General features: G+C 39.5%; 1 protein-coding gene across 1 annotated transcript; it reads right to left on the reverse strand.

Moving 5' to 3' along the window:
• Positions 1-2,064: 2,064 nt before the first annotated feature.
• Positions 2,065-13,692, reverse strand: LOC106930485 (C2 calcium-dependent domain-containing protein 4C). Its single transcript, XM_015008062.2, has 2 exons — positions 12,758-13,692; positions 2,065-10,331 (listed from the first exon to the last, which is right to left on the reverse strand). Exon 2 carries the CDS (start codon positions 10,277-10,279, stop codon positions 9,020-9,022), a length of 1,260 nt encoding a protein of 419 aa, XP_014863548.1. The 5' UTR covers positions 10,280-10,331; positions 12,758-13,692; the 3' UTR covers positions 2,065-9,019.
• Positions 13,693-26,744: the final 13,052 nt, after the last annotated feature.

Genomic DNA, 26,744 nt, shown 5'->3' on the forward strand with positions numbered 1-26,744 from the left:
AAGAGTAACCCAAGAGTTTGAGAAACTCAAGCCTTCAAGGTTGGGACAAAGTAGCAGATCCTCAATTAATAATGTTGTCTGGAAGGTGAAATTATTACTCTTTGAAGTTTCCCCTACATATTTTTCTAAGAGCATGAGGAGAAAGATTTATTCCTTCTGTTAATGGAGTAAATTCAGTGCCAATGAGCCGTCATCTGGGTGGTTTCTGCCTCATTTACGTCTGCTAAAGACGAGGTTATTTTAAGACCGAAGCTCCAAACCTAATTAAGCTGAAACTATAGAAAAAGCAGCATTCCCACACTGATGTGTCAGGACTTCAGCAAATTATCCCTGTTACAGATCTTTACAACCAATTTACTGATATTTTCTGATGTGTGTAAATTAATGTCAGATTTCTACGTACGCAATACTCTAGATTGGAGAATTCGGTTTTTACCAATAGTCACTCAGTTGTTTCAGTCGGTCTTGGTTTGGTGCTGGATTTAGACAACATTTTGTTGAATGATAAAAATTAGAACAGTAAAAGGGTTGTTTTAGAGCTAAGGCTGATGATGCCTTACATGTCTGGATGTCCCTCGAACATAGAAACAAAGGTCTGTAACCAAACCCATTTGGAAAGGCATCTGGAAGCAACGACAGCTCCAGACACAAGAAAAACAATCTAAAAAAATCTTAATGCTAAAGACTCTTCAGTATGGTGATGCACTGTTGCCTTGCAGCAAGAAGGTCCTGCGTTTGAATCCCAACCTGGGCTCCGTTTGCATGGAGTTTGCCCTGTGCATGTATTTGTTTTTCCTCCAACAATCCAAAAACATGGCCGTTAAGGTATCTGACTCCCAAATTGTCCTTGTGAGTGAGAGTGTGTGTGTAAATCTAGCACAGCTTTTTTCCCCCCTTCTTAGCTTAGAAAAATGCCTTTGAGACGGTCTTGAGTTTCTGCGTTTGGGACTGTCGGGTTACACGAGTCATTTCTAAAGCGTCGCATGCATCACACCTGTTAAAGCGCACAAACTTTATTTTACCAACAACCACGTACAGTAACCTCCTATTTACAAAATGAATCTAACTAACAAATCTTTTATATAAGAAGTAAATCCAGCCAGTCATTCTTGGTTTATTTTAGCTGTGAATTTTGTAATGGACTGACTGTGAGGTTCACCAGGACATATAGGGCTTTAAATACAATACAACCTCGCCGGAGAGTCGTTAACTGAGTGCTGTTCTGTTCCCTGACTTTAAGACGACAGACATCTCCACGGCGGAAACACACGCCTCACTCCAAATAAAAGGATGTCAAAACAAACGAAGGGGAGCAGAATAGGACAGATGCTGGCATTATTAGGTCTGTTTGTGCTCATTACTTCTCGTTCCACCTCGTCTTCCACACAATTTGTCTCAAACACGGGCAGGTTTAAAACTAATTCTTCCCTGCGGCTAAAAAAAATATTGCGCTCTGCTTGTTCCTGCCAATTACTGATAGTATGGCAGTGATTAGATATTTTTATGTTCCCATTTTATGTGTGCATATTTGATGCTATATTCCAGGTAATACCAAATGAGAACTAGATAAGGCCCAGCAACTCTGCTAGATTTTTTTTTTTAAGTGGCAGGACGTCATGAGCAAAAAAAAAAAAAAAAAAAAGCAGCATTCAACAGGTAATTGGAAAGAGCAGGCAATGATGTATATTTCTGTCCATGAAAGATGGACAGAAATATAAAACTTTAAACACTTCCAAGAACACAATGTTTGCATATTCAAATATTTCAACCACCTTGTTGTTTGTTAGAGAAAATTAGTGAACAAACAACATCTTGAAGAGCAAGACCAACATGCAAAAAGACAACAGGGTGAGATTCAAACCCAGGACCCTCTGTGCAGCACTTTCTATTTATCATGCCAATAATATGTTTGAAAGTGAGAAAATATGAAAAAAGTCTGAGTGGAATAAACGTTTTACACAAAAAAACACCAGCTATGTGAAACAACTTTAGAGCTGGTCTTCAAACACACTAAGTGTTTGTCTCTTTCAAAAAACAATAAAAACTTACAAGTCAACAACGACGTTACCAGTGATTGCAGTGACTTTTTATTGAAAGTATCTCCAACCCATTAACACACACAGAGAGAGAACAGCTGTCAGTTGTCGTAACGTCACAGTGTGAACGTAATTAACCACACAGATCAGAAACAGCACAGTAACTACTACACAACGTTTAAAAAAAAGTTAAGGATCAAGAGTCAAGTATAGGATTGGCACTTTTTCAGCTTCATCTGTCAGAGCAAACTTCTCAAGACAGGGGAAAAAAAAAAAAAAACATCACCACATTTACAGTTTCATTGAAACAAAATCTCAACAAGCCAAAAGGAAACAAAGTCACCGTCAGTAAAACACACATACAGGGATATTGATGGGTTTCTTATTTAAACTGTCATCAGCAGAGCCTCTTTGCCCTTTGTCTAATTAGAAATCTGTTGAATGGACAGATTTGAGCCACAGCAGCAGGATGGCCATTAGGGAAAGTTAATGCTGATAATTCCTCTGTAGATTCAGGTTTGAGTTTAAAGCAGATGATTGTTTTCCAGTTTCCTTAATATTAAATTCTTTGGTGTTTAAAATGAGCAGAAAGTACAAATTAAACACCACCAAATAATTTAAAAAATGGAATAAAGTTGTAGAAGGGACTCAGGCAGAAGAGCTGTGAACTCTGCTGACCGAGGGGAAACTGAGTGGAGAACTAACTCATGTGGTTCTGCAGGTTTATTTCAACTCCACCCTTCGACAACTTTATCAGTGGCTCGTGACTCAAACCCTCCGTGTTGCCTGAGAGTTTTCTGCATGTCAAACTTTTACCTCTGGTGCAGAACAATGTGGACACAATGTTCTTTTTGTTTCAAAACTCAGTGAGAAATGTAAAGCTGCAACTTTTGCTTTGCTTTCACCTTGTCTGATGTTCATCGAGACCTTGGAGCTAACTTGCTGTAAAAGGTAAAAAGTTGGCAGAAGATGATCCCATCAGTCTTTTACTGTCTTTAAAAAAGCTAAATAGGTGTTTGACATTGTAACTTAAATGTCTCTGCAATGGCAGAGAAGGGCCTTATTTGGTGGTCATGTCAACATTTAAAATCTGCGGTTTTAGTTACCTTTCTCAAAAACCTTCTGCTCCAAAAGAAGCCTGGACTCTTTCCTACAACCAGGCACCAATTCGTACTAATCTGAGGATTTTAATTTTTTTTCTATTATGTATTTTTGTTGTTGTTGTTTGCTTTAAGGTATGCAGACTCCAGGCATTCACAGGGGTTTGGGAACACAGTTTATGAAAATCTTACGCTTATATTTGCCAGTTTCAGTCAAAACTGTCTTTTCAGTACCGCAAAAGCTAACATCTACAGTCCTCCTTCTTTGTGGAAATAAGGAAAATGAATGGCAGTCCAGGATTCCAGGACTGGCTGCTTTGAAAACACCAGCCAATAGCGCATCAAGTAGCGTCATACCTTGGTATTTCAGTTTCCCAATCTGTATTTTTTACTGATATTGTAGAAAAAAAATTGCGTGAATATCTGTCAACATGTGCGACCAACATGAGGTCACCGGTACTGAAATTGTGATTATTAAAGATCGTAATTTACAAATGTTTCACAGGAGTCAATTTGTTCAATTTGTTATCGCTCATTATCTCAGTATTATCATTCTACTTCCTAAAAATGTGGCAGCTGAACTCCAAAATAAATGATTTGCTAACAAGTTGCACCTCAACCTGACCATGAGTAGAACCATCTGTTAAATAAAACTTTTATTACAGGGAGGAAATGATCTGTAACAACTGCATTCAGTAAAAAAAATGGGTTTGAAACAAATTTTGTAAAACTTGACAAGAAAAATTAATTAACCTTGCAATGTTGGCCTCCATGTTTAAAGCCTCCACGATTAAGAGTTTTGCTCCTCTTGTTTGAAACTTTTGAACTATTGCTGTGGCTGTCAGTGGCATGCTCTCTTGTCTTTCCCATTTTGAAGAGTGTCTTAATGAAACAGGCCCCTGTTTTCAAGTAATTTTAACATTGCAAGAAATTAGAAAGTTACAAAATCCTGGTTAAAAGCAAATAAAAGGCTGATTAAATGAAGTGTACATTTAAAATGATGTAAGAGATCAATTATTTACTTACATATTACTTTCATTATTGGGTGAACACCCAAGTGAAAGTTTGGATTTTTCAACATATTTCTGTTTGACACAGTGCTGGTGCAATAAATGTTTTATCTATTTCAAGGCCTACACTTTCAATGCCTATAAAATAAAAGCGAAACTTTCATTTTTCTTTTAAAGTCGGGTTCAGGTGCAATGGGTCATTAATAGCAACAGTTTGTTCAGAAAACAGGGATTGAAATTAGCAGAGCACTACTGTACAGCTTTAAAAGAGAAAGACACTATCAAACAATCAGGAAATCACAGCTATCATGTGCATTACTATAACAATCACTCTTTGTGACTGAACCAAAGTTTTACCTCAATATACAAAAGCACGATTTAAAAAAAAAATGCTAAAATTGAGCACAGCCACATCTGAGGAAGTTCAGCCATGCTAGAAGAAGCCTCAGAGATATAGTTTGGTTTTACCGGGAGCTTGAATCCAAAGTACAGCAAGACTACGAGCAGCTCAACACAAGAAGGCAGCAGAAATTACAACATTTCACCAAATCTACCCCATCAGAGAACAGCCAACAGCGTCACTGTAAGCGAAGTAATATAGAGCACATCAACAGGGGAGCTACAGGTGGGCGGCACACGCCGTGTGGAGGAAAAGTCTTTAACAGAAGCGTCACTCCTTTTCTCTCTCTCTCTCTCACTCGGAGCTGCTGCAATCATTTGCAATTCCTTCAGAAGCGCCACAGAAAAGGAGCGGGCTGCCGTTCACGTTTGTGTTGCTGCTCTCTGTGGCGCTTTGCTTTGCTGTCTGTTGTTTTCTCTCTCTCACCGACGGGCTCGTCAGCACTTGCTAGCTGGTGCATAATTAAGTCGTTCGACAAACGTTAACTCCTGTTTACAGCGAATAGATAAAATACAGTGCAAGTCCAACATACGGCAAGTTTCAAAAGCATTTTACAAAAAAAAAAAAGAAAAAACTCCACTTTACAGATAGAAAGTGAACAACTCTGGACAAAATCATGCGGCTCAAACACATCCAAACTTTCTCACAATCTCTCTCTCTCTCTCTCTCTCTCTCTCTCTCTCTCTCACACACACACACACACACACACACACACATACACAAAGAGTAAGGCTTTAGGGTTTCAGAAAACTTTGAGCATGTCATGCAAACACCAGTAACATGTTGATACCATGCAGCCGGTAATGCACTGACGCCAATGCTCTAATCTCATATATTTAAAAAAGTAACACATTTACATGCACACTGCTAATACAGAGGCACTACAGCAAAAGACTGGTTGCATACGTCGATGGCTGACTTTGAAAAATAAAAATAAAATTTACAGGGTTTCATGAGTTTAATGAACTTGTCTTTTGTCCTCCTGCCAACAACATCACTCCAAATGTGCTGAAGCAGCGTTCAAAGTTTTACCGAACATGTGCTAATTTAACAGGCTTGATTAAAGTGGAGAAAATTTGACCATTTAAGAGCGTTTAAGCTGATATGAGAGCCCAGTAAGGTATCAGCAGTCAGACTGATGATTGTCATGTACCAATTTAGTGAGTGCCTGTTGCTCGGCTGCACAAGATTTAATCAGGTTGTTGCCCACACTGGGCAGCTGCAGCTGGAAAATCAATCATGAGGCTAAACAAGCTTCATCAAACAAATAGATATGTTGCATTTATTACTGCAAACACTAATCTGTTGTTTTTCCAAGACCTTCACCCACACCATATAAAATCCTAATCAGACTGTCCAATGGTCTGTTTTGTTTTTCCGCGGAGATTGCCAGAAGCTGTTTGAATCTGAATAAAATAGTTTCTGATTCTAACGCTGGATTTGAACAAACCACTGGAGTTGCAGGATGGAGTTTAACTCAAGCGAAATCCTCCAAAGCAGCAAGATCATGATGCATCTTGCTGCTGATCCTATTGCTGTTTTATGCTCTCGCATAAATGCATCAGTTTGATATTTTTTTTCCTCTTCCTCCAAACTAGCCTTTATATTACTAGAGTGCACTTTACCTGAGTGGTAGTCTTTTTGTTTACCTTTTAAACGAGAATATATGCTTTAGGGTCAAATTGTGTCATCTGTCCTTGATACAACTTTGCAATATTTCAAACAATGGGATACATTTGTTCAGGGATGTTATTGGGCATAAATCCTCTCATGTTTTACTCAGAGAATTTTTATTTTTACAGGTAATTTCAGTAAAACTGAGAGTTTTTTTTTTTTGTATTTCCAACCCTTAATCTCAAAAATGTCTCCTGATCCAGAAGAAATATGTGGTTGTGTTTTTTTTATTTTATTTATCTTTTTCCAGGCATGTATCACCTCCTTTCTTTAAGGGTTAATGTGTGTTCATGTAAGGAAATATTGGTTAAAATAGTTCTGTAATTACAATATTTAACTGTAGAAAAAAAATTGAAGACAGTTTATTCTGAGCTATGGATGCAGCCTTTCAAGGGACACCAGTGAAAACTATATTTACACACAGTAATGTTTAGAGTTTTGAGCTAATCTGCTATCCAATATACAAAGGCTTAATAATATTGTTATTCCTCAAAACAGATTCAAGTTTAATCCAGGCTCTCAATGCGTCTCTTTGTTTTCCTTTCACAGTCCTGTCCAGTTCTCCACCAACTCAGCATCAAAAGAGACACATTTATTGCAAAACCCTTCTAAATCTGCCCTAAAACATCATCTCAGAATATGACATGTGGTTTGACAACGACCTTATTTGAGGAAATTATGTTTACAACATAAACTTCTGATATGTTGGCATGTTTTTCAGCAGAAGCCTGGATATCAGGCATCCAGGCTTGATCTGTGGCTTGCAGAGATCTAGACAATAGATTTTACAATAGATCTGAAAAACCTATTGTCTTTTCATGACATTCCTGACCGCCTTGATGTTTGAATCTTCTACTTTATCTAGTTAAGTTATAACATAGATTTAGATTTTTTTTGTCATTTCTTTTCACAATGTTGAAAATCAGATAATTACGGTAACTACACATTTATGAAATAATCTTGCATTAATTGATTTAGAATTACTGGTGCCGGCATTTTACTTCATATCTTTTTACATAGTGGATTTTCAGTTTGTCAAAATATATTCTAGTAAAACTTTGTTGGGAGCCTCCCAAGCAAGAGGTATTTTGTGATTTTAAACAGGTATCTCTATATTAGTATAATCACTTTTGGAGAGAAAACTAATTATTCTGAAGCGAGGGTTTTAAAGAAGACAGCTGAAAATGTTCCTCCCAGAGTACATTCTTCACCGTTCTTGGAAATGTGTGATTTCTAATCAGTAGATTTAAAGATACTCACAGAAAGTGAAACTACAGCAGATGTGGCGACAGGTTAAAAGAAGCTCTAACTTTGTAATGTATTGATATTGGACAAATTAGGTATGTTGAGGTAATGGATTTTAATATTTCTGAGTGAGATTTTAATCCCCCAAATATTTGTACTCCAGCTGACAGCTAACGAATGAAATTTGAAGCAGAAACCGAGTGCAGTAACAGGATGCTACATAAATTACCGTATAAATGCAACACGGTTAAAAACAGGTCTGTTTTTGTTGCTTTAACCTTGGTCGGATCAGGTCTGCGAAAACAAAACTGCGACGGTGCGATACCCGTGAAGAAGCAGGTCTTGGTTGTTGTGTAACATTTCTAATTTTGAGTGTTTTAATCAAGTTTAATCAGATCATAGTAGTCCTTTGCTTAATCACTCATATTGTAATTCCATTTTTGATGTGCATGTAAATGTGGGCACTCTTTTCGCTCCTTGCCTTCGCCGTGCACATCAAAGGATCATTTGCACATCAGGATCTAGGGCCACTTCAAAGCGCGCACTCCTTCACAAAAGCATCTCTGTGCCGGCAGATGGCGGAGCCGATGTAAAAAATCCTGCGCTGCCGCGGATTTCAGTCACACATTACAATAATAAAACCACAACGAGGACGTTGGCGCTGGAGGACAGGAGACGGCCTGACGCACAGGTGCCGTCCAACCTTTGAGCCAGGAGGGCCTGGCTCGGGACATTCAGCCGGGAGACGTGCTCAGAATGGAGAGCTTTCATCTGCCACATTCATCTGGTGCTGTTGGGTTCAGTTTGGTTCGGTGAGAATCCATTTTTAGGAGAAGAAAGTGGATTAAATCCTCCATTCTTGTACACCAGGGAGCTTATGGTGAAATCTTTTCAATGAGTGATGGAGAAAACAGTGCAAACACCAAAGTATAGCTTCAGTCAGAAGAGGTTCTGTGGGAAGGTTACAAGCAGTTAATAGCTTACCTGCAGTAAATAACTCTTGGCATCTTTATTTATTATAAATCCAAGTTTGTTGGTCCCAGAGCCTGAAGCTAACAGCTGGTCTAACCAGGGCCAAACAGGTTTCAGGTCAGAAGCAGCTTTGACAGAACCGGGTCAGCAGAGGACCTACACAAAATGGTACCAGAACCTTAGAGCTTTTAACGTGATGGAAAAACAAGACAAATTAAGGAAATAGATCTTAGTTTTTTGTGTTTTTCTCTCTTCTTATGTTTCACACAGGAAGATCATTGCAGATGCGCTGGCTCCACTTCCTGTGTAAAATGTAAATAATCACAGATGACTGTAATTAAAATCAAGTTTTCATAAACCACAATGTTGTTTTTGAGATCTGATTTGTAGGAATCCACTTTGGTCGCTAATTTCAGACTAGCGACAGCTTCAGCCACGATGACCGACTGATCTGGATTTAAGCTAAAGTAAGATGCCTCGAGAGTCATCTACAGTAGGTCACATGGTAACTGCTTGTAAACTTTATCAGAACTGCTCTTTGAAAATCCCAAGTTATCAGCTTAAACTGCATCTGCTGTGGTTTTAGAGCCCTGAGAGCAGCTTTGCTAGTGGTACCTCCCTCTCTCCCAGCAGCGTGTCCCTCTTCAGGCTGGTGCCCTTGTTCACCACCTTGAACTTCACAGAAAGGTTCTTCACCTGAACAGAGCTGATGGAGTCAAAGAAGAAGTCCTCATTGAAGACCGGGTTGCGGCTGTTCTTGATGATGTTGCTCCTCTGCTTCTGCAGCTTGCCTGGGTTCAGGTACACAGACACGCAGCAGTTGATGCTTTTGATGTCGACATGCTTGTCGTACAGACTCTCAGCCACCAGGACCCGGATGAGCAGGCGTGACGTGCCGGAGTCGTAGTTGGCGCTGATCCTCACTGTGCCGCCCTTGTGCAGGTTGATGGTGTGCTCCCGCTGGAGGCCGTGGTCGGACGCCCCTCCGGCGCCGTGAAGGGACGGGACGCGGAGCCGCCGCTGGATGTTGGGGCTGGGCTCGGCCGAGCTGCATTCGTCTGTCGACAGGGAGCTGTGGCGAGCCAGCGTCCGCTTGGCTTTCACCACTTTGGCCTGCGTCTCGTGCGTGAAGATCTTGAGGAGGGAGGCGGAGCGGGACAGCAACGGAGAGCTGAAGGGGGAGGACTCAGCGGAAGAGCAGGTGTCACTTTCTCCACCACTGAAGTACCGGTAGGGGTTTATGTGGGAGGTGTTGCAGTCAGCGGGGGTCAGATGGTTCCCTGTCTCACTGCCCTTCCCTGGAGTCTTCCTCTGGGTGTTTGGAGAAGTGATGGGACTGGTCAGCTCGCAGTGGAACAGGGACTCTTTGCGTCGAGTGTGGGGGCTCTCCTTCAGGGTCGCGAAGCCATAAGATGTCTGAGTCTTGGGAACGTATGGCAGAGACATCGCGGTCTGCGACTGGGGGTCTGCATTTGTGTCCCCAGCCACGACGTCATCCGCACTCTCTATCTGGATGATGTGGCGGTTCGCTGCTCTCAGCAGGTTCTTTGTATCTCCTGCGATCTTGGCCACCAGGCGAGGGCTCCTCGGACTGCTGATCTTCCTGGTGCTGCTGATGGTTTGCTCAGAAGTGGACGGCTGCAGCCCCTCTTTGGGCTTGATGCTCGGCGCCTCGGGCTCTGGGGGGCAGCTGACCAGCTTTGGGGGGATGAAGAAGTCTGGGATCTTGTCGGGAGTGAGCACGTTGCTGTATGGTGCAGCGGCAGCCTTCCTGTCACCGTTGTCTCCTTGTCGCAGCACACTGGTCTCCACCGAGCCACGGATCTTATCCAGAACCCACATTTTCCCACCAGACGGAGGCAGGAGCAGGGGAGCGGGTTTCACTCAGGAGCCTCTGTAATTAATAACACACATTGAATGGAGAGAAGTGTAAATGAGAGAGGGGAGAAAAACACCTGAATGCTGAAGAGCTGAAACACCGTCTGCAATTAAACTCCCAAGTATTTGCTGAAACATGTCAATAAAGTCGTTTTCATTATGGGTATGAGTTATGAAAACCACAAATTTAGCTTCTCTTAAATTTGAATATTAGATATGGCCAATTGAAAATATATTTTAAGCAGAAACTGTAATGTTATAGTTACATAATGGCACAATAATGGACAAGATTATTGAGTTGACAGTTGTCCAGTCACTGAGCTCCTTCAAAAAGAGGTAAAAAACACAAAATATAATTGACAAAAGAGTTGTTTCCAAGCATATTAATGAAAAATTAAATGAATAAAAACTGTTTAAAGAACAGCAGAGCTTACACTATTTAAAAGAAAAAAAAATCAAATTTAGGACAACTAAGCATATTTCCACATGTACCAGTAACCCTGAATCAGTGTTACTTATTGCTCTACATGACCCAAGAAAATCTGTGGTATTGTCAAAAATAACATGGGAGACACTAAACCCAACAATGCAGACATGATGAAGGTCTCTGTTAAAGCAAAGTGGGGTTATCTAACACCAGCCTGCCACATCAAATTGTTGCATTCAGCAGCAATTTTCAAACAATCAGCTATCAGCAAAAAAAAGGAAACCCTTTAAAAGTCTAACATTTTTAGACAAACCCATGTTAAAATAAATAATCAAACAAATCAATCTGCAGAGCATAAGTTTAAACATTCTGGTATAAAAGATTATGAAAAAGCAATTATAAGTCAGCACTTTCACATCTCTTCCTTGTTAAAATGGCTAAATCTGAGTGAAGTGGATCACATCAGGTCCATTCGATGCTCCTCAGAGGGTTTTCCCTGTTTAAACCTCAGACATGTAGCTTGGAGGGCTTCTCACTATTAGATCATGGTGAAGTTGAAAGGGCTCACAAAGACCTTCAGAAAGAAGATTGTAGCACATTTACCTTAAAACACCAGTAAAATGTTTAAAGAGTTCCCAATGACAAACACGTGATCACCCATTACCCAGTATGCAAATGGTCCAACCCAGAGGCATGTTCAAAACAACATGCTAACTAAACCTTGACCATACACGCAAGTTTACCCCGACAGCAAACTGTAAGGTGTTAAAAGAAGTCTCCAAATGTTACTCTTGATGTGGTTTATACAGATGTTCGTGTGCCTTCACAATCAGAACCAGATTGAATAAGTGTGACTTACTTTTGAGGCGCTCAAGGAGGAACATTTGCTTCATAAGAAAAACATAAAAAGGCCGCTGACTGATCCTGCAACATGACAACGACCCAAAACATACCAGCAAATCCACTGAGGATGGGAAAAAAAAAAAAACGAGCAAAGGAAAGTCCTAGGTCAAATCAGAGTCCAGATATTGATCTCAATGAGGGGCTGTAGGGAGACTTAGAACAGGCTGCATGTGTAATAAAACCATCAAACATGAGGCAAACCTTCCTCAGACTGATGTCAGAGCCTGCAGAGACAAGTAGATGCTACAAGTTGCATCTAACTGAAGTTATTTCAGCCAAATTCGGGGAAAGGCTACAGAGCTTTTAATTGAGAAAAGTGTCCAGACTTTTTCCTAAACTAAAAAATATAGTTTTGTTTATATGCATTGTTTTATGTGAATAACACGTGATTTTTATATGCATGAAATTGAATGCAGTTTGCACTTATTATACATGAAAGAACAAATGGACATTTCTCTCATTTTATTTTTTTCATGCGACTGTGTCATATTTAAAAACTGCCATTCTGTTTAAATGCAAATCGAGAATAAACAGTCATATAATGCAAATTTGATCGGTTTAACCTGGTTGTAGCTTGAACAGCAAGTGGCTGAAATGGACAATATGAAATAAAATGCACTTCACAAAATATCTGGATAAAATTCATGCATATCGACTTCAAAACGGGGAATAAATGAAACCCTGAACATGTGAAATTATTTTTAAACAATTTAAACGGTGTCAATAAGATAACTATTCCGGTTATTCTGAAAGAGCAGGTGTGCTGCATTAACTTCGGGGAGAAATAACATTGTCCTGAGAGAAGGGCAAAATAAGAAAAAGTCTGCCACTGCACCGCAGTGTTCTTTTTGATTTAAGTGATTTCACATAACAGAACAAACTGCATTTAATTCTGATAAACTAGTCTGATCTTATTACCTGGGATTGTTAAATAAACTAATTGTTTTCTTTATGCCATATCTAAAGTATTTTTTTTTTAAAGTTACAAACGACAACGCGGCTCAACAGGTGCGCAAATGGTTCCTCTCTCCGCCTCCGCTGCTCCCCAAAGCGTGTACATTTCGTTTCGGTGCCAAGTTAATTAAACTCATATTTCATATGGATGTACTCACAGGCTTGTTTCAGAGCGTGGCGTCCTCTTTTTGCGCTCCTCTGCGTGTAGACCTTCAGTGATATGTATTCTCTGGACACACGGTCGTGGTGTGAGCTCCGTGGCGCGGCTGCTCTGCGCCCTTACGCTCGGTCTCCGCTCCTGAGCTCCTGTCGTGCGTTTTTATGGACAGCACAGACGCTTCGGCTGACCAATAAGATCCACCTGTGGCACTCCGTGTTCTCCCAGTAGAACCAGTAAGAGGAGCACTGGTTGCGTCTGAAGTTACACAAGTGTAATAGAGCTTGTTTTACGCAGCCCAAACTCTACTTCATCTTTGTAATTACTGTTTTCTTTCTTTATTTGTTTGTTTGTTTTTGCAGGAAATGTTTCTGTTGCATCTATTTTTGAGCGCATCGGTGATTCTCGGGGCAAGACAGGATATGTGAGAGTGTCCCCAAATAAAAATAAAAAATAAATAAAAAAGAACTCTGCAGGCTGCAAATGGCTTCAGGTTTTGTGCGTCAACACATAGATTGAGAACAGGCTGGTGTTCGGGAGGATATAAATACACACGCAGCGCAGCAGAAAATAAGTGCTGCGTTTCGTCTTTTTCTTTGTCTCTCCGTCTTTGGGTTCAAACCAGCTGATCGGTTTCCCAGGTAACTCTGCTATGGCAACAAACCTACATTTGTCTAAAACAGGATGGGCCCCATGACTTCATTGATCTGAGGAACAAAAAAAGCACTTTATTTGTCCAGATTGCCTGGTTTGGAGCTCAAGTGTCGTGGATCATGCGGACTGAGAGTGGCGCAGCAGCCTCTGCTTCGCCACAGATCACTAACTCGGCTCTGCGTTTGCTTGACGGGAATTTTAGTTGCTTTGAATTTCAAGAACGTGGAAGATCAACACGTTTCCAACTCGTTCAAAAGCAAGATGCTTTATTTTATTGTTAAGTTCATGTTTCAAAAGAAACAGATTAAATATGCATTTATGTTTACCAAACAACAGGTAACTTCATGCTTAACTTTATTTAATTGTGTCTTTACACGGTACACCTGCACAAAGTAGTGCATGGTTGCCAGCTGACAGGAAAGGTATGGTAGCAGTAGATCCACTTTTGCTGAAAGTTTTTATGGGCCAAATCTCTACAGGACAATTAACTTTTAGCACTTTTTGCTAAGGAGTTTATGCGGTCATTCAAATCAGATGGGGGGTCTCTGTGAACAGCTGTTTTTCTAACACTAACCAACTGCTGTATAGAAAAGCATCCCCACGGCATGAAGCTGCCACCACCACCATGAGATCTGGTCTTTGATTTCCTTCATGTAATTGTGCTTGCAAGTAAGACACAATACCTAACTTTGGTCTCATCTGACAAAAGCTGGTCACATTCACTGATTCCACTACTTTGCAACACTTCCATAAATTTGTGAATCTCTGCACCTCCTCCAATGTTACCATATGTTGCTTTACTTTTAATGCCCTTTCTTATCCAGCCTGTCAGCATAAGTGAACAATAGCCTTTCCATTTTCAATCAATTCACTGAAATTTGCTTTAAACACCTACACAACACGTGTTCCTGCTGTGTTGAAGTGTCTTCATGATGGTGGTTGTTCAAACTTTTGAGGCATTCAGAGAACGGCTGAATGCATGCAGAAATTAAATTACACACAACTGACTCACTTTCAGTTTCCTAATTAGTTTATTTCTGAGAGTGGTTGGCATAAGATTTTATATATTTATTTATTTATCTTGGAATAAACCCTCAATGATCCAGAATGCTGCTGCTTGTTTTTACATCACTCTTGCACTTCCTTCACTGGCTCCCAGTTTGTTTCAGAGTTGATTTTTAACTTTTAATGTTAGTTTTATTTAAAAAAAAAAAAAAAAAAAAGCTTTTCATGGAATTGAACTTTCTTATTTATGAAATCTGTTACAAGGACATCGCCCTGCTGGAGCTCTTTGGTCCTCTGACCAACATCTGTGGGATCAAACCCCAAACACTGAGGTGACCATCGTTTGATAGTCAGAATGTTTGTTCATGGTTAGAACTGCTTTTAGCACATTGTTGCTGTGAGACACTTTAATCTGTCCCTTTGTTCGTCTTGTCTCTATTCTGTTCTCTATTTTCATTACTGCACTAATGGAAAGCACTTTGGTTCCTGTGATAAAATGCTATACAAATAAAATCTGATTGGTTGATGTCAGACTCTTGAAGGCTGAACCCAAAAGCTCAACAAACCTTTCAGGTTTGATGCTGTGTGCCATTTTTACAACCCATTCCATTAAAAAAAAAAAAAAAAAAAAATAAAAAAAAAAATATATATATATATATATATATATATATATATATATATATATATATATATATATATATATATATATATATATATATATATATAAATAGATAAATAAATAAATGCAAATTATCCTTGTAACTATAATGTAAAAGAGTTAAAATGCATGGCACATTATACATGTATGCATACACAAAAAATTATTTTAAGAATTTCCTGGTGTATGACCAAGATGATGGGGCTGTAGGCTTTCAGTGACACATCACTCCTGAACCTGGCGCACATTGTATACCTCACTTTCAGACGTTTGTGCCTGATGCGATCAACCTGTGGAAAAATCTATTTATTATATGGATTACTGAAGAACATCTGAACCAACGGCTGTTTGTCCTGAAGAGAGAGGCCAGAAATCGACCTGCTGCGGTTTTAGAACAGGAACCAGAGTTAGAGTTAAAGTTAAAGGGCCAGTATCGTGTATTTTTCAGGCACACTGTGCCATTTTATAGCACAGTCAAGTTACTGTGTTACCAGCTGTTATGAAAAGGCTGCACATATAAAACAGGACTGGCCTCTGTCTCTTTAAGAGGCACCTACTCTTTCTGACACTCCATCTTCAGCATCACAAAGTTTCTCCATTAAGCCTTTAACCATCACTCTTAGGAGTGTTGGCCTGAGAAGTAGTTCCTATAATGAGCTCAGCAGCTGCAGAGTTCTGTCAGGTGTTTGCTAATTACTGCTGCTGCTAGTCTGAAGGAGCTGAGTGGTGAACTCAGTGGGAGAACTGCTCTGTGAGCAGTGGAAAAGGCAAAGGTTGTCCATGAAGGATTTCTCAAGAATCAAAACAGTACATCACATTGGCTTTTGTTGAGGAAATAGCATTATAACATTATATAAAGCTAAAAAAAAAAGTAATTTTTACATAAATTTTAAAAATTAATGTTTGAATTTTTCAGACAAACTTTAGTTCAGTCTAAAATCAAAATCATATAACAAGGAAGGCAGACATGTATCAGACATGGACCGGAACATGTTACTACTTAGAATGTAATATGTTTGCTTGATAGAATTTTAACAACAATTTAAAAATATTTTATTAGCTTATTTAAAAGAGCGGTGAACAGAACATCTCTGTGCAGAACTGTGGAATTAAACAGCTTTAAAATAATGAGATCGATACAGAACCTTCAGTGGGTCTTCAGAGAAAAGGTTAATGCGTCTGTTCTTCTCCCGTTAACGCAGGCCGCTCCCTACAACTCCGCCTGTCACAGAGCAGGAGGAACACGTGAACTATTAGAGAGACCAACGTGAAAAAGTACGCTTCCTCTCCGACTAACGCAGACCCGAATCGATGCAGCTGCGTTCTCACAGGCAGAGAGCAGGACAATGGCACGTTTAAAAAGGAGGAAGGAAAATCATTTGGAGGATAAAAGTCAGAATGTGCATCGCTGTGAATCGTTACTCCTGCTGATGTCTCATCGGGTTCCTGGACGGACATGGAAGAAGTGGTCAGGACCCGGATTCAGAACGGAGGCTGAGCAAAAGCCCTGCAAGAAACCCTGCGAATGTTCAAGTTTCAACATGTGTTACTGTTGTACTACATGTTCACACAGCCTATCAGATGTTTACACAGGTTTAAAAAGACAACCTCGTTTATATCAGTTTTGGACACTTATTAAGACTCAACTTCTTTGGTTTAAGGTCTGTTAAAATCAGATACATTTTGTGTTTGCTAAACGTTTTAGAGATTTTTTTTTTTTTAATTTTGTGTCATATAGTTACTTAGATTTCCTCAATTTTGGTGAAATTGTCTTTTAAACAGAATGAACCGGCCCATTCTTCCTGACAGAACAGCTTTAACTGATGTCCCTGTGTCACGGTGGTGATCGCATTCTCCACCTTGTTCCTCTAAATACAACATGGGTCATTTTAGCCTAATGCTTCTATTTTTGCTGTTTCATCAGACCTCAGGACACGTCTGTAAAAATAAATCCCCTTTTGTGCAGTTCCAAACCATCTCTGACTCTTTGTGCTGTTTTTGAAGTGATGGCTTCCTCCTCACTGAGTGGCCTTTCAGCCCATGACTGCGAAGGTCTCACTGACACTCATCTTTATCAAGTCTATTGCTTTTGTTGTCACCCATTGTGATCAAATAACAAGGAAAACAGAAGTGAAACACATACTTTTTTTTTGCACCCCTCCCCTTATTGCTGCCGTCCATCTTTCTCCCTGCCAGCCGACCCGTTCCCACCTTCATCACAGCTTCTGTTGCCTTGGAGACATCTCATAGTCTGACATATGGATTAACCCCCCCTTTTCATCTCAATTCACTTCTCTTCATCTCTCCAGTCTGTTGCAGGTCCCTCGTTCTCCCTGGAGCTCACCGACGACTCGGATGCCTTCTAGCCACTGATGGTCCCGAGATTTCCTGACAATCTGCCAGCAAATACAGGACATAGTTACACACAAGTGCAAAAATAAATTGATATATGTATATTTATATATATAAAAAAAACATTGTGCCGTAAGAACAAAAATCACAAAGGACGGAGGAGGGAGGGATGCAGTTTGGCATATGCCAGGGCTGTTTGAGTGTCTTGCTTTCACTGCTTCACTGAACTGGCATTTGGAACGGACACACGCAGGGCAAAGGTCAGAACTGTTGCAACAGGAAGCAAATTTGATGGACTCCATGGAAATAAGGTACATTCCTGCGATGGCGAGAAGAGAGAAGTAAGTTAGAAGAGAATTGGAAGGAGGATGGGAGGAAAATACAATAATAGCCCAAGAAAGGAAGCACACTGCTGTGAGCACTTATGATCTGCCTGAAGCGCTAAAATATGGATTACTGGTGTGTATTATTGCCAGATCAGGGTTTCCCTCAGTGTATTATAGGCCTGGCGGCCCGCTATCCTTTATAGCTCCACCGCCAGGCTAAGCCTTTCTTGTTTATGTTTTTAGGAAAGTAGTAATAATAATAATAATAATAATAATAATAATAATAATAATAATAAAATCTCCTTTTTTAAGCCGGGTTGCAAGCGTCTCTGTTGCTCTGAGCGCTTCACTGGCGGACCAGATTTATTCCTAAAAGAATAAATTATAGAAGATAGATTTATAGTTTAATGCATTTAAAGCCGGACCAATCACACTGCTGGCGCCTTTGCGCGTTGCCTCGCGCGCTGCTGTAGCTGGGTTAAGTTAACCTCAGCGCGGATCCCGCGCGCCTCCTTTCACTCAAACTGGACACAGGCTGACCTGTTTGGACATTTACATCAACCCTCTGTGAGGAATTATGACTCTTTCCAGAGTTTTTGATCAAGGTAGGACTTTAAACACCACTCTGGTTAGCTCTGGTTGCGCAGCTCTACGTGAACTGCAGGAATAACTTGTAGTTGCGCTTTCAGAGGTGCGTTGAGAATGATTTACATTTGTGAACAAAGAATTTTGTGCGGCTTTTCTATCTCAATATGCTGCCCAGGGCCCGGCTCTGCCTGTGCTGATAGAGTTTATCTATGTGTTCCCGGTGTTACGTCAATCCGCGTTTCCCCATCAGATACGGTTCCCCCTTCGTCTTCTTGCCGCTCCGCCCCGCCCACGCGGCAAAATAGGCGCGTGCTCGTGATGAGCACTGAGAAAGCACGCGCGTGGCAAGCACGCGCTTGTTCGGCGCGCTTGTCTGAGGAACTACGGACACCGTGAAAGCTCAAACAACATGTTTCGGCAAAGTTGTCACACTTTCTTCACGTTTTTGCGGGAAACTAATAGTAATAATACTAATAATTATAATAAATATAATAAATATATATGTTATACATATTATGATTATAATAAATAATATATATTTTATACATATATTATAATTATAATACATAATATATGTTATATATATATATATATATATATATATATATATATATATATATATATATATAATAATTATAATACATAATTTATGTTATAGTTATAATTATAATATATATATGTTGTATATATTATAATTATAACATGTTGTATATATTATAATTATAATAGATAGATAGATAGCATAATACTATATGAATTAAAAACAGGGCAATGCAATTTAATGCTCAATATTACCCATCAGATACCGTTTTCCCTGTTTTACAGTGGGGGAACGCTATCTGATGGCCATAAATCTCCCTTCAGATACCGTTTCCTCTGTCTTAAAGTGGGGGAACGCTATCTGATGGCCATATTTCACCCATCAGATACCGTTTCCCCTGTTTTAAAGTGGGGGAACGCTATCTGATGGCCATAAATCTCCCATCAGATACCGTTTCCCCTGTTTTAAAGTGGGGGAACGCTATCTGATGGCCATAAATTTCACATCAGATAACGTTCCCCCTGTTTTACAGTGGGGGAACGGTATCTGATGGAGACATTTCACCCATCAGATAGCGTTCCCCCTATGTTAAAATCACCCATCAGATAGCGTTCCCCCTGTTTTACAGCGGGGGAACACTATCTGATGGAGACATTTCACCCATCAGATACCGTTCCCCCTATGTTAAAATCACCCATCAGATAGTGTTCACTCTGTTTTACAGTGGGGGAACACTATCTGATGGAGACATTTCACCCATCAGATACCGTTCCCCCTGTTTTACAGTGGGGGGACGCTATATGATGGCCATATTTCACCCATCAGATAGCGTTCCCCCTGTTTTACAGTGGGGGAACACTATCTGATGGAGACATTTCACCCATCAGATACCGTTCCCCCTATGTTAAAATCACCCATCAGATAGTGTTCACCCTGTTTTACAGTGGGGGAACGCTATCTGATGGGTGAAATGTCTCCATCAGATACCGTTCCCCCACTGTAAAACAGGGGAAACGGTATCTGATGGGAGATTTATGGCCATCAGATAGCGTTCCCCCACTTTAAAACAGGGGAAACGGTATCTGATGGGAGATTTATGGCCATCAGATAGCGTTCCCCCACTTTAAAACAGGGGAAACGGTATGTGATGGGAGATTTATGGCCTTCAGATAGCGTTCCCCCACTTTAAAACAGGGGAAACGGTATGTGATGGGAGATTTATGGCCATCAGATAGCGTTCCCCCACTGTAAAACAGGGGGAACGCTATCTGATGGGTAATTTTAAGATAGGGGGAACGCTATCTGATGGGTGAAATGTCTCCATCAGATACCGTTCCCCCACTGTAAAACAGGGGGAACGTTATCTGATGTGAAATTTATGGCCATCAGATAGCGTTCCCCCACTTTAAAACAGGGGAAACGGTATCTGATGGGAGATTTATGGCCATCAGATAGCGTTCCCCCACTTTAAAACAGGGGAAACGGTATCTGATGGGAGATTTATGGCCATCAGATAGCGTTCCCCCACTTTAAAACAGGGGAAACGGTATCTGATGGGTGAAATATGGCCATCAGATAGCGTTCCCCCACTTTAAGACAGAGGAAACGGTATCTGAAGGGAGATTTATGGCCATCAGATAGCGTTCCCCCACTGTAAAACAGGGAAAACGGTATCTGATGGGTAATATTGAGCATTAAATTGCATTGCCCTGTTTTTAATTCATATAGCATTATGCTATCTATCTATCTATTATAATTATAATATATACAACATGTTATAATTATAATATATACAACATATATATATTATAATTATAACTATAACATAAATTATGTATTATAATTATTATATATATATATATATATATATATATATATATATATATATATATATATATATATATATAAAACATATATTATGTATTATAATTATAATATATGTATAAAATATATATTATTTATTATAATCATAATATGTATAACATATATATTTATTATATTTATTATAATTATTAGTATTATTACTATTAGTTTCCCGCAAAAACGTGAAGAAAGTGTGACAACTTTGCCGAAACATGTTGTTTGAGCTTTCACGGTGTCCGTAGTTCCTCAGACAAGCGCGCCGAACAAGCGCGTGCTTGCCACGCGCGTGCTTTCTCAGTGCTCATCACGAGCACGCGCCTATTTTGCCGCGTGGGCGGGGCGGAGCGGCAAGAAGACGAAGGGGGAACCGTATCTGATGGGGAAACGCGGATTGACGTAACACCGGTTGGCAGGTGTATTAGTTAACGAAGTTAACTTCTCCTGGCTCTTTCCCACACAAAGAGCAGATCAAAAGATTTACCAGGCAATCTGCTGTAACTACAGGTAACATAAAGATTAGTCCAAAAGCTATATTTAGGCTATTTCAATCAAGACATGTTGTTAATAACAAGGAGAGATTACAAATTAGATTGTTTTACAGATATTCTATGTTGCATTCAGTTTTACAGCTGTTTAAATCTTATCAAAGTGGTCAAAAGGTTACACTCACACATACAGCCACGACCCCCGTGAATGCCTGCTCAGTCCACAGAGAGGCGAGTGTGTTTTCCACGCTCCTTCAACCTTCCTTCGGGGGAGAGAGGGATTGGGGGCGGGGGGGTGGGCGCCCATTTATGTTTTGGCATCCACCTGATTAACACAAATGGGTGGAGGGAGTTTCAAAGAGTGAGTGAGATTTCACAGGATTACCCATAATACTTTGTTCTTTCTAAAGTGAATGCATTACAACTTTTTACCAGCAGATGGTGCATTTTAGCAGGATTTAACCTGAACAATTTTAACTAAGATGCATCTGTAAATTGTACAGTCTATCCAGCGCTCTGCTGTGTGACTGATAGACCCGTACAGCAGTGCTTCTCAATTCCAGTCCCCCCCGTTCTGCATGTTTTAGATGTGTCTCTATTTCAGAACAGCTTATCTAAATGATTGCATTACCTCTTCTGCAGTCATCAAGTACTGCAGAAACCTGTTAATCACCCACAGATTCAATCCAGATGTGTGGCAGAAGGGGAACACCTAAAACATGCAGGGCAGGGTGGCCTGAGGAGCGGAACAGAGAAACACTGCAGTAGAGGAACTAATTGTACTCTTTCTACATTGACCACCAATTTCCAGTAAACAACTTCTAAATTGTTGGAGGCTCCGTCACAAACTACACCCACAGACATGAACTTGTCTTACGACGTGTACAGTGACATTATGTATGGCTCGACATTGCGTTGTACACGGTTCACTTAACTGGCATTTGGAATGGACACACGCAAGTCAAAGGTCGGAGCTGTTGTAACATGAAGCATATTTGATGGACTCCACAGAAATAAGGTACATTCCTGCGATGGTGAGATGAAAGGAGTAAGTTAGAATAGGATTGGAAGGAGGATGGGAGGAAAATACAATAATAGCCCAAAAAAGGACAGCACACTGCTGTGAGCACTTGTGATCTGCCTGAAGCCCTAAAATATGGATTACTGGTGTATATTATTTCCAGATACAACCTCCTTTCTTGTAGCATTTCACAGATTAATGGGTTTCATTTTCTGGTGTTAAATTAAGGCCAATATGAAAGGCAGAAAAAAAAGAGCAACTGGATCATATATTTTAGTTTCAGAAGTGATGCGACACATTCTGCAAGAAGCAAGTGTGGTTTCAGACTCTGGCACATCAGGCAGCAGAGAGAAGGTTCTTCATAAAGCTCCATTTGCTCTCTATCCTCTAGCGGAGAGCAGACCCTCCAGCTAAAGCAGGTTGGTGGATTAATCAGAGGCCTGAGGTAAGAAAACAAAAGGAAGAAAACAGTTACTTTCTAGAAGGTCAAACTAAATCACTATATTCATACTCAAGTCGCTCATGCATGTAGATTTTTTTTATCTCACCTGTGTGGAGATGAGGGACACAGCTGGGTGGAACAAAACAACCTTTTGCTGCCCCCTAGAGGCGTTTAACTGAAACAAAGAAGATAATGCTCAAGGAAAAACAAAAAAAGAAATGTGAAGAAATCTGGCCCAACATCAATACGACAGCCAACTTGAAGATGATTATTGACTTTTCCTCGTCAATAATGTTTTAAGAGGTGGCAACAAAATGGCTGGAAGTGGGATTGTTAAAACGGCAGAGATCCGACTATGTTACAAAAAGATTTAACTGGTTTAGTTAAAGTGGCAAACTGGAAAACTATTAGTAGAAACTAATTTCTCTTAGCTAATAAAAACGTTTTGATCTGTGATGTTTGTGCAGTTCATCCCAGAGGACATTTAATTCAACCTTTCATTTCTGTATTTATAATACAAGAAAAAAAACAACCCCAAAAACCCAGTGACAAAAATATTTACAGCACTCAAAATTTAAATGGAACAAGAAGGTACATCTGCTAATTCTCACAATTCCCTGACAGTCAAAACAAAGAAATAAAAGCAAGAAACACTCTTTTGTAAGCACAAGTAGTAATGTCTGCAGACGTCTCAACATCTGCTCATATTTTTCTTTATTTCAAATTCAAAAATACTTTATTAATCCCAAAGCAAAATTAAATATAGAAACATTGACATTTAGAAAACTGTTGAGCCTTCTCTTGGCATTTGCTGGCACCAACAATGAAGATGTGCGACAAACCTAGAAATAAATATAAAAGAAATCAAAAGTTGGATTGTCTAAAATGCTTGGCACTACAATTGTATTCATTATGCGTTTTGCTGAGAAATCCGACTAAAAGCCTGGTAACTATCTGCATGTACCTCAGCATGCTGCAGAAAACAATCTGTTGATACTATAACCAAGATCTGAAAAACATCCAGTTCTAATTTTACTGTTCAAAAAGTTTACTCTGAGAAGCAAATTTTATCCTTTTACATAAGTGTTACTTTTAGTAGCCATTATTTCATACAAAGATTAAAAAGTGCCATCATGGATTCTTATCGCTCCTTCACAGTGTTGTATGAACACTGCACACACAGCTACTGTTGCTAATTCAGTTTATTTATAAACGGAATTAAATTGATAGATTGTTTTTCAATCTGAGCGTTTGGGTGAAAAAGACTTTTAAAACTTTAAATGAAAATACAAGTTTAACCACTAGTTGGCAGCAAATCTTCTGGCATGGTCTAGATTTGACCCGACACATTTTCCAGCAAATAAAATATAACGTCACAATAATGTGTGTGAACCATCACAAACATTTCAGTCCTCCTTCATAAAATGTGTCCTTCAAAGTAAAGCAAAGAGCTAGAATGATAAAAAAAAAACATTTATATGACTCTTATAGCAACTTTTCCAACAGGAACCTCTTAGAAATTTGTGTGAGTTTTTCTTGCGGGACTCTGAGCATTAAAGCTACACTTCTACGTATTTTGCTTCCAAAAAGGTAAATGTGCTGGCAGAACTGTTGCCTTGTAGCAAGACGGCCCTGGTTCTCTCTGCCTGGAGTTTGGATGGTACTCTGGCTTCCTCCCACAGTCCAAAAACATGACTGGTAGGTTTGCAAATGGCCCCATTAGTATGTTTGTGCAGGGCCATTTGTGTTTTGTGTTGCATTGCGAAGGACTAGCGACCTGTCCAAGTTGTACCCAGCCTCTTCCCTAATGATCGCCGGAAAGAGACACCAGATTCCCAGGACCCTGCAAGGACAAGCAGACGGACAACAGATGGATGGATGTATTCACTTGTATGTTTGTTTTAATCTGCTTCTTTTTCTAATTCAATAATCTTTTAATTGTTGTAGTTTTCATGCTCTCTGTGGAAAGGCACTTAGTAATTTCACTGTGAAATGTACTTGCCAACATACTTAATTTTTGAAAAACTCTTTATTCTTCTGAATTTTTTCCTAAAAGGTTTTCCTGGGACAGACTTTTGCTGCTGCTCGTTTATTCATTTCCTTTCTCTGACAGCTTAATTTTCAGAGTGTCTAAGGCCATTTTACAATAAAGTATGCCTCTCTGGAAACACCACAGGACTCTCCTGTGACTTATTTTAATTAGTTTGTACAAAACGTACTATATAATTTAGCTGCAAAACATTACTACGTTGTAACAAAATCAAATTACTGAAAGAACCAGAATGTTTCTCTCAGCATTCTGTTAAACCATCTTTTCAGATTGAGTCAAGCACAATAGTAACTATTTCTGGTAAACCCTTTTTGATGTCGACTGTTAATACACTTAACTGCAATGAAGACAAAGTTTTTATACAGCATTTTATGTCACGTCCATGTTATTTTGGATTTAGTAATCTTGAAGTTGGTTTTTATTTGCTATGTTGATACTTCAAAACCAAATATCCAAATATTACCAAAAGAAACAAAAAAAGGTCTTACAATAAACACTTCCATGATTTCAATGTGGTGTGCCCATCAAAATACAATTTAAAATACAACATGTTGATTACATGCTCAAGATTTGAAAAAAGATTTTTAAAACAAGCATGATCAAGTCCTTATACTGGTGATTGATCAGCACTAAACTATCACAAATCTTACCTTTGCTCTCTCAGAGAGTAAATCTTCCTAGAGTGGGGAAAGAACAAAAAAAAAAAAAAAAAAAAGGGAAGAAAAATGACATCTAAAATCAGAGACGTTGCTTCTCATGTTCCCCCTCGCCACTCAAAACACAGAAAGCATCAGAAAATCCTTTTAAAGTCTCCACCACCCTGCAGCAGGGTGACTGCTGGGTACAGGACTCATCATGCACTTTCAGCACCAATACAGTTCTGCTGAGAAGTTTACACACGGTCCCCATGGCGATGAACCTCGCCTATGTGATGCTTCGATTATTTGAGCCGGTCCTTTTGCCGATTGAAATCATACAACAAATACCTTTAATGCAGTTTTGAAGCACTGGGTGCGCAGGTTTGAATTTGAGCTCAAATCCACACAGAGACAAAAGTATGCATACAAACTCAAACACGTATAGACACACAATGTGAAAACGTTAGGACACCCGTTAAATATTCTTTCAATCACCTAAATGTTGGTTTAAGGTGAATTTGGAGGCAGTTCTTCATTATGCAAGTAGAATCATGTCTATTGGCCAAGGTTTTATGTACAAGCAAAGGATTTTGACTTGGTTTCACACACACTCGGCCTACAGACCTTAAATATAAACGTACAATTTTAGATGGAATCAAATAAAAGCTTTAAAAAAAAAAAACAGCTGCAATAAGTAACTTTTCGAAAAAAAAGATTTTTACACATTTGTATGGTATGAAATTGATTTTTTTTTTAAAAGGCACTTTTTTAATCCACATTGTAAGTAATTCATGATTTTCTTTGTTTTAAAACCTGAAAAAACATAACTTTGCAAGGACATGAATAGGACTGGAGCTTGACAAACTTCATTCAGACCTCGTGTAAGCGCTACGGTTGGTGGATTCTTGAATACCCCAAGCCATTGATTTTCATCTCAGACTGCCAGCTTTGGTCAAATAGTTGAAGATGACAGATCAAAACTAAATCAGTAATGTCTAAATCCATCTAAAGCATGCCGACATTTAGCTTGAGCAAAGAACATTAAAAAAAATTGAAATGAGCTTCAGCAAATCATGCCAAAAACAGCAGTCAGAGAATATTAACATTGATTAAAGTCTTTTGTTGTATGGCAAAAGGAGAGGGAGTTATAAATGTAAACTTCTGACACAAATTGAAAATCCCCCCACCCCCCAAATAAAAAGTAAGATCCGATTCTTACATGTCAGAGATTACTCTGGGTTTCACATATTCATCCTCTTCAGCACCTGCAGAGGAGCACAGAAAATGAAAAGAAGTGAGAGTTAAAAAAAAAAAGACTACAAAAAACAAAACATGAACTGTATTGAAAATAAATAAAATCATCAA

This window comes from Poecilia mexicana, unplaced genomic scaffold (genome assembly GCF_051168715.1).
Source record: "Poecilia mexicana isolate PSO_F unplaced genomic scaffold, ASM5116871v1 scaffold_4, whole genome shotgun sequence".
NCBI classification, from domain to species: Eukaryota; Metazoa; Chordata; class Actinopteri; order Cyprinodontiformes; family Poeciliidae; genus Poecilia; species Poecilia mexicana.

Coding starts and splice junctions, on each gene's coding strand:
- LOC106930485 (XM_015008062.2), bottom strand. CDS start 10,279: ATGTGGGTTCTGGATAAGATCCGTGGCTCGGTGGAGACCAGTGTGCTG.